This window comes from Fukomys damarensis, unplaced genomic scaffold (assembly GCF_012274545.1).
Source record: "Fukomys damarensis isolate Sample0158 unplaced genomic scaffold, DMR_v1.0_HiC HiC_scaffold_37, whole genome shotgun sequence".
NCBI classification, from domain to species: Eukaryota; Metazoa; Chordata; class Mammalia; order Rodentia; family Bathyergidae; genus Fukomys; species Fukomys damarensis.
In genome coordinates, this window is record NW_022900949.1 from 53,368,518 (window position 1) to 53,377,445 (window position 8,928).

Below are 8,928 nucleotides of genomic sequence, written 5' to 3' on the forward strand. Positions count from 1 at the left end.
GGGCTTATGCAGAGTGGGGCATATATTCTGATCTCTGGTTTTCTGGCTTCTCATTTGCTGGGTTTGTGCTAAAACAGGAGCAGGAAAAGGGGGAAGTACAGATACAGATGCAACGAATGCAAGAGCTAGAGTCAGGGTCTTCAAACTGGGCTTCTCAGAGCCGCTGCATCCACAAAAGTGCCTCAGAGCTGCTATAGATGAGCCTGGGATGGAGGAGGAATCTTCACCTGTACTTCAACAAAGAAACTACACCTTTAATATATAATTGAAGGTTTCCAAAAGACTTCTTTTAAATAAAAGTCCTGCTAACTGAGAGTCATAGTTTGAAAATCACCACCATATGTCTTAGGGACAACTGATAGTTCTTTGGCATTTTCATTATGCTAATCCTGGGTCAGTGCAGTTCTCAAGTTGGTGGTTAAAAGTGTTCCCCTACCTACTAGCTATGTGACCTTTCACAAGTTGTTTAACCTCTCTGTGCTTCACTTTCTCAGTCTATAAAATGGGTATTATCTTCCTCATTGGGTTTTATGAGGATAAAGCGACTTAATAGACATGAAGTGCTTGGAACTGTGCCTGGCACATTGAACATGTGATTGATGTTAGCTATTACTGTTCTAAACAGTTTCTCATGCCTTTACAATTTTATAAAAGTAGTATTGGGTCACCCATCTTAAGGATATGAAAACATCCTTAAGAGGTTAAATAATATGTCCCAAATATCTGTACATGCACTAGGGATCAGAACTGGAATGTCAGCTTAGCTCGAGCCCTGTGCTCTTATCACTGCACCCCCAAAACATATACACACACATACACACACACACACAAATATTCTGAGATCATGTGGAAAATTGCAGTTCTGTCTTTAATTATAACTCCATAGTTTCCCATTTCAAATACAATTTTTGTTAAAATACCTACAATAAATAACAAGCATTTATTCTTAACAAATGATGATATGAAAGAATGTCTATGAGCTCAGCTGAAATCTATAGCTCAGGTAGACCACCCTTAAGGTGTAGCCTTGGAAGAACTGCTAATCTCCCTGAGCCTCAGTTTCTCCATATGTAAAACTGGGAAAATAAACATATATAAAGTATAAAATCACTTAGAAGTGCTCCAGATCGAGCACTCTATTAATTTACCCAATGTTGATAGTATCATCATCATTATTAGTAGTAGTAGTATAGTATTATTCCACTTTGTGGTACTACAAGAAGCTCCATGTTCTCTACTTCAGTTGATCTTTATAATGAATAAAGTATTTTCTGGAAGAGGAACTGAGACAGTTGCCTGGCTTTTCCTTAGTCACAAGCCTGTGTAGGAGGAGTTGGTGCCAACAACAGATTTTCTCTGGGCCCTTCTTCATGCAGGAAGAACCCCACAGTCTTCCTGAGGTGGCACTGAGGCTTGGGGCCAGGCCCCAGTAGCACTTGTGGTAAAAGCTCATCATGGCCCTCTAGAGCCAAAGTCAGGATGAGGCAACAGCTTAGCATTGTGTACAAATGCAAAGTTGTGATCGGTGCCCACACACACAGTCCTTTCTGAAATGCATCAAGTAGCCCTAGCAGGCACAGCAGACAAATACAAACGTTCCTGCTTACAGAGGAATGTGGAATAATGGGACTGGGATAATACAGCTGATTAGCAAGAACAACAGGCTTGGACCTAGGACCTTTTATCAGAAGCTCCAGGGCCAGGCTATTGTCTCAAAGGTCTGGTTGGATTAAATGGATGCATTTGTAAAGCTATGTAGAGGCCAGGGCCCCACCCTAGGTGCATAAATCAGAATCTCAGGGGCGCTACAGGCAGCCACAGCTGAATACTGCTTCAGACAGCAGTGCCTCCTGTCATTACTGCAGCCCTGCTATAGGCGCTGAGTGCCCCAAACCAGCAAGACCTGGGGCTCTGCAGCTCAGGCCTTGCAGAAAGTCACACTTGCCTCAAGAATGGCACAGAGAAGGTATGAAGATTTTTTAAACTTCTCTGACTTTAAAAAAGTGTCTATAACTATATCCTTCTCCTAAATAAAAATAAAAAATTTAGGAATAGACTGAAGACTGATTAGGGTTTGTTTTATATCAGAAATGTTTTTCAGCTGTAAAGGCAATACATATTTATAGCCGGAGTACAAAAAAAAAAAAAAACCCCAGAAATGTATAAAAATACAAAAGACACCTAAAATCTGAACACTTGAGGTCTCATTGATATCAGTATGTTTTATTAAAATGTTGCTTTATTTCTATATATAGTAGAATATGCTCACAATTTGAATCTATTTTTACAATACATGTGATACTGTTATCTGCTTTCTTTCTATAACTATACCCAAATCATTTCTCTATGAGATAAGATATTCTCAAAAACATGAATAGTGTGGCAGTTTAAAACTGCCATGTGGACCTATAATACTCAATTTAACTTGCTGCTTTTCGTGGAATATTTAAATTGCCTCCTTTTAAATGCATATGAAATAATGTTCTCTCTCTCTCTCTCTCTCTCTATATATATATATATGTATATATATATATATTTTATTCTGATATATAAATTTTGGATATTTCTGATTGTTTTCCAACTGGAAGTTGAATCATTAAATCAAAGAATATAAGTAGTAACAAAGCTATTAAGGTAAAGTGTTGAATTTTCTTCCATGAAAATCGCATCAATTTATCTTCGTTACAAATAAAACTCATTAATTTTTGTCTATTACAAAGTAATCTATAAGTAGTTGGATAACAGAATTGACTAGTCAGCAATGGCTGATCGCAACAGAGAGAAGAAGAAGAAGAAAGCCACTCTCCTTACTACCAAATACCAAAAGTCTCAGTGGCTGACACGCTCTCATCAAAGTGTCCCCTCATGCATTACCCAGTGGCCCTAAATAAGTCTGCAGCATGGGGAAACTCTGCTTTGCCCAGGCATTCTGAGACCAAGAATCCTTGCTGCCTTCGTGACTGCTGTTCTCAGCCACTGAACAGAAAGTTAGAACACACCTGATTGTGGAAGGGTTCTACTGGTCAGCACAGTAGGTCACATGGTTTACATCTAATCACCTTCCACTTGCCAGAGCTTGGTCACATCGCCCCATCTAACCATGGAAGGCTGTGAAGTGCATCTAGCTGTATGTCTTGGAACAAAGGGCACATGCTGGGGGAGCACATAGTGGTATATCTGCCATGTGGGACACTTGTGCCTACTCCGACTCAACTTTCTTTGGCCCTTACCTCTCCACTCCCTGTGTGCATAATGCTTCTTCTTTTTGCCTTTCTTCATCCTTCCTCGGTTTCTGCTCTATCTCCATGATCCCTCCTGCCCACGCATCTGTTCCTGATACTAGAGTCATCTGCTCTTGGCAGGCAGCCCTCTCTTGCTCCCTCCAAGTTCACTGGAAAACAACGAATGATAAATGGCTACACCTAGAGCTAACCACCTCCCTCCTGGGTCTCCCAAAAGAGAGGACCGATCTGATCCAGCAAGTACCACGTAGAGTGGCAGAGGTTTTGTCTGGTGGAAAGTGCTAGGAGGATTGCTGTGTCCGCTGGGAAGGAAAGGGTGCACCCACAATCAAAAGGATCGAGATTGCTATAGAGAAAAGGTGGGAACCTTACTCTCGCTGCCTGTGAACTGAGCTGCAGATGCTTTTTGGTGTATATGTTGACCCCAGGAATCCAGAGCAACAAAAAAGCAGAGAGAGGGAGAAATCGCTTAGGCTAGAAGATGCTTTGGCAGAGAGAGATCTATTTTTTCATTCTTTCTGATCTACTTCCTCACCTCTAATCTCTCCTGAACCCAAGAAAAACTAATAAAGGCCAAATTTTTTCTTTCTGTTTTTTCCAGTTATTAACAAAAATGACAGAAAACAATTATGACAGAGGCAAGAAATTTTTGATAGGCTCCTCATAGCCAGGTCAGAGTGTTTTGCCTAGCCAGGGGCTAAGAGTGCTCACTCAGACAGTGGCCCAGGTCAGTCTTGCCATGCTTAGTAACTGACCACCCCCTTTCCTGCCATTCTTGGGTTACCTTTTGGAGGACGGTAATGTGTGCCCTAACACAGCATCTGACAGCGTTGCCATGTTGTCGTGGTCATGAGGAAGAGTAATGGTCTTTATTATACTAGCAGTCTTTGAGCATCTGTTCTGGGCAGATGCTTTACCCACATCTCCTCATTGAATCAATTAAGATGCTTCCCATTACATGGCATGGGAAATACAAATTAAACTGATATCAGAAAACTGAAAAACCAAAAGAATTCAGGGAATGCAAGGTTCTTACAGCTGAACACATCCAGAGCTGTCATGGTTTCCTAAAGCTATCCTAAAGTTAAGGTGTGTTGAAGGCTCTGGCTCCTTTGCTGTGCCCTTTCTCATATTTGTACCCATATGCATATCAATTTTAGGTTGGCAAATATGGCTGCAGCCACTCCAAATTCATACAATGTATTTACATAAAACTCATACAACACATATACATAGAAGCCGTACATGGACATAAGCATATAACCTATATATTCTTATGCACATTTAATACTACTGATACATACAACTCAGGTAGCATAAGACAGGATAGGTGGAAAACAATCACAATATCCTATTGTTAGGCTACATTAGGATAGCCCAGCATCACTGTCATGATACAGTTAAGGAAACTGAGGCTCTGAGAGGTTAAATAACTCCTAATGTCACCCAGGGATACAGCTTCATCCAAAGTCTGTCTGAATCTAGTGCCATGCTGTTTCTGCCACCATGGTCACCTGTTCATTCATCCAACATTGATGCAGCAGGTGCTTTCTGGTAGATTTCCCTGTGTACTACAGCACAATTACATATGCGTATGGTCAAAGAACAGCTCCTCTTCTGCCAGTTGGTAGAAGGCTTCATAGCTATATCCATTACATAAGGCTTCTTAGGCAAGAAAGTTTTTATATCAGAGGAGAAAATGTCCCTTTTGTTGATTGCTGGCCATGAAAAGGTGTTTATTCATTGCTTTGGAGAGTTAGAAAATTATGTGTAATGTGGGAAATCAATCTATCCCATCTTCCCTGCAGCTAAAAGCAGGGCATCTCCTCTTAACACAGGTTAGGTAGGCAACAGCCATATGCTCTGTGGTCACTGCTGTCAGCCCAATGAAATACAGCAAAACCTCAGAACTCTAACAGGAACCAGCTATGCTACAGGAGTCTGGATCAGCTGGTGGCACAGGCAGAGAGCACACTCAAGCCTCCTGGAAATGTTTGTCACCACATAAAAGCCTGTCGACCTGAGTAACTTTACCCTGGGTCTGATGCAGGACCTGAGTAGAAGGCTGATGTATTTAAAGCCCAGGAGGCTTCTTGACAGCAGCTTTGCTGTGGGCTCTCCTGAGTCCTCTTCTTCCATTTCAGTGAACCCCACCACGAGGTGTGTTGCAGAGTGTTCATTAAACCACTTGTGAAAAACAAAACCAGAGTGTCTGTTTCTTTATCCCTTGAGCTGTGCTAGACGAGATAGCAGGAAGATTCCTCTGGCAGAGACTGACTCACTCCCCAAGTCTTTCCTCTTTGCCTTTCAGAAATGAACCGGCACCACTATGCCCTATACGTGCACAACTGCCGTCTCGTCTTCCTCTTGCGGAAGGATTTTGACCAGGCCGACACCTTTCGCCCTGCGGAGTTCCACTGGAAGCTGGACCAGGTGAGGCTCTGCGTGCACCTGTCCCACTCACAACTCTGCAGGGACTGGCATGTTCCAGCAGGGATGGTGCGGTAGGCACTCTAAGTTCTGGTCACTGACTGAGTTTTGGAAAACTCCGCTCAGGAGTACACAGTCTCTTAAAGTCAGGATGGAACAGACTCCCTTAAAGCCAGTTGGTGGGAGGAGGGCCACACTTGCCCACCAAGGCCAGCAGGGTCAGTGGACCCACCATGTGCATCTCATCAGTTTTGCCCTGTGTTGAGCTCATAGGAAGCTGCTTCTCCTGGTCCCCAGGCCCCTCCGTGATCTTTGTGAGCACATCTTTATATCATAACCGCTCCGTATCTCTCCTCTGGTACCTCCCTTGGGTGATAGTGCTGCTTGCTCTTGGTGACAGGGGTTGAATATAAGGACCTGAGGACTTTGAAGTCAAAGTGGCAGAGCAGCATGAGCAATGTGTGCTCTTTTCTGAAGTGGAAAATCAGACCATCTGCCGAGTTTCATGACTTGATCACAGGGGCCACTGCTTCGCTCTTGTCAGTGACGTATGAAGTGTTTGATTTAAATCCAAAGCTCTGAAGGGTGTGTTTCCAAGGGCTGTGCAGTTCTAAGGCTGTGGAGGGAGCTCTCCCTTCTCTGGGTGGCTGTGGCAATGCAGAAGAGTCTATGCAGAAAACCTACACTTGGTCTTCCTTAGATTTGCAAGGGGCCAGATTCATTTCTGCAAAAATATCAAAAGGGAGAATTCAGCAGGGAGGTGTGGGGAGTGTAGAATGGGTGCTGCTTAAGCAAACACATGGAATAACAATAATTATAGTGGCCCCCTTACTGTCTGGGGTCCCCAGGCCCTTGTTTGGCTTTTATTCTGCCTCAGCTATATCCTAAACTGGGTACTTCTGGGGTTCTCAGCTTTCTTTTCTTCCTTAAAGTGCACTATCTGAGACACCTTCTCCTGGGCTGAATGTTTCCTTATCCTGTCCTTTCTGTCTCCTTGTTATTCTATCTCTAACCCATCCTCTCCCTAAAACCCCCAACCCTTCAGTGGGACAGGTCACAGAATTAATTCACACTGAGTGACTGCTTTCATCCTCACAGAAGTAGACATGGACACTTTTCAAAGCAAGATTCAGTAACCCTTACAAGTCCTCACTGGTGGAACTCCACACAGAGTAACAGGACTAAGGATGCTGAGCTGAAGAGATAGATGTTTGTGAGACATTGCAGAGTTCACTCCCATAAATCCTGTCCTGCTGGATCCCAAAATTCTGAAAGGATGGCATCTGCATTTTTCTGTGTTCCTCTGAGTTAAAAATTCTACTTCTTGCAATAATGGTAAAATCTTGACATTGTTTATATGATTTCTCGGCAACCTCACAGTTACGTCCTAAAGGGCCAGATGGCTTTTACGAGATGTTTTAAAATATATAATACAAAGTGAAGTGAACTGAAATAAATTCCACATCACGAGGGTTATTTTAATATAAGCATTGCCATATTGGTGAATATAATTACAGATACCCTGCAGCGTTTTTTGAGATGGGATTGAGAAGCAGGGAGATAGGCAAATAAAATCACAGGGTTGGAAACTAAAAATAGTCAAAGAAGGAATTCTGGTTGCACATAGTAAATGTAGTAAATATGAGATCTGCTCCTAAACTAGTGGATTTAAGGAGGGGCTGAGATTCACTGAGCATCTTCCAGACTATTCTGGTTTCATTGACATTCACTTACCAGAGAGTGGCTGCTCTGCACTGGGAACACTGTGTGAGGCAATCCTCAGCTGAGTTGCAGACATTTCCAATGGGTGTTGTGAGGCAGGAGACACAGGCCCAGTGACGTGGCCAAGGTCACAGCAAACCACAACCAGCACCTGTCCTTTCCATTATGCTATGATCCCTCTGTGGTGAGCACATGCTAATTAAAAAGTTAAACAATTTTAAAGTTCAATGTATAGAACAGAATCATTAGAGACATACAAAATGTTTGTAGTTTTGAAGAAACTGTGCAATTATCAAATCTTCGCTTTGCTCGAGCTCTGTCCTCAACTTTGTCTTTATCTGCACAGGAAGTCATAATAAAATACTTCAGGCTGGGTGACTTAAACAAAAGAAATTTATTTTTGCACAATGAAGAAGGCTAGGAAATCCAAGATCAAGGTACCTACAAACTCAGTTCCCGGTGAGGGCTCTCTTCCTGTCTTTCAGAGGAGGACCTCCTTGGCACTGTGTCCTTACAAGAGAGAGACAGAGAGAGAAAGAGAGAGAAAGAGAGGGAGGGAGGGAGGGAGAGAGGGAGAAGGAACACTCATATCTGATCTTCTTTCTTCTTATAAGGAAGCAGGGCTGTTAGACTAAAACCCTACTTTTATGATCTCATTTAATCTCAACTGCCTCCTAAAAGCCCTATCTCCAAATGTATTGGTGGTTAGTGTTTCAAGGTGAATTTTGGGAGTACACAATTTAGTTCATAGCATCCTGAATAAATTAATATTTTTACTAAAGCCCATCTAGACAGTTGCCCTCCTTCTGAAGAAAGCCATAATGAGTAGGGTATAGGAGCATAGGGTGTAGACTTCCATAGTGCACATGCTAGGAATTCAGTAGTCTGAATTGATTCATCTTTCTCTTTACCCAGCTCCCTGGGTGTTCAGAATATTACCAAAAGTTTCTTGGTTGTAAATCACTTGTTACTTACAATATATACACCTGGTAAAGCCTCCTCTTGGAGAAAGCATTCTGGCCACCCTTCGGGGTGGGGGGTCTTTTCCCTCCACTCGTCAGACTCCATGTAGAACTCCATCCCAACACTTACTGTACTATAGTTGCTCACCTGTCTGCTTGCTTTGAACTGAACTTGAGAGGGCGAGACTATGTTTTGCTCATGTCCAACTGTTCAGTGCACGTTGTAGCCATGAGCATGTACTTGATGCCTAGTAGATATTTGTCTAACACGAATGAGCAATGAGATAAAAAGAAAAGGGAGATAAAGTGAGGTTGGGCGGAGGGAAGTAGATAGGTGTATTAGTTAGCTTTCCTGTGACTAGGACAGAATACCCAGTATCCATAATTTAAAGGCTCACATTTTCAGGGGATTCAGTCTGTGGCCAGCTGTCTCCAAGGCAGAAATATCATGGTAGGAAGGCATGGCAGAGTAGGGAGGCTTAGTTCATGGTGACCAGGAAGCAGAGCAGAGGAACAGTACTAATGCCAGAGAGGAAAAGGTAGGGGCCAGACACAGACCCATGACCCACCCA

General features: G+C 42.8%; 1 protein-coding gene across 1 annotated transcript in view; it reads left to right on the plus strand.

Annotated features, from left to right (window-relative positions):
* The window catches only part of Clstn2 (calsyntenin 2), a 141,035-nt gene that overhangs the window by 59,130 nt on the left and 72,977 nt on the right, over window positions 1-8,928 (plus strand). Inside the window, exon 12 of the mRNA XM_010608225.1 lies at window positions 5,554-5,675. Coding sequence (XP_010606527.1) covers window positions 5,554-5,675 — 122 coding nt within the window. The remainder of the gene's footprint in view (window positions 1-5,553; window positions 5,676-8,928) is intronic.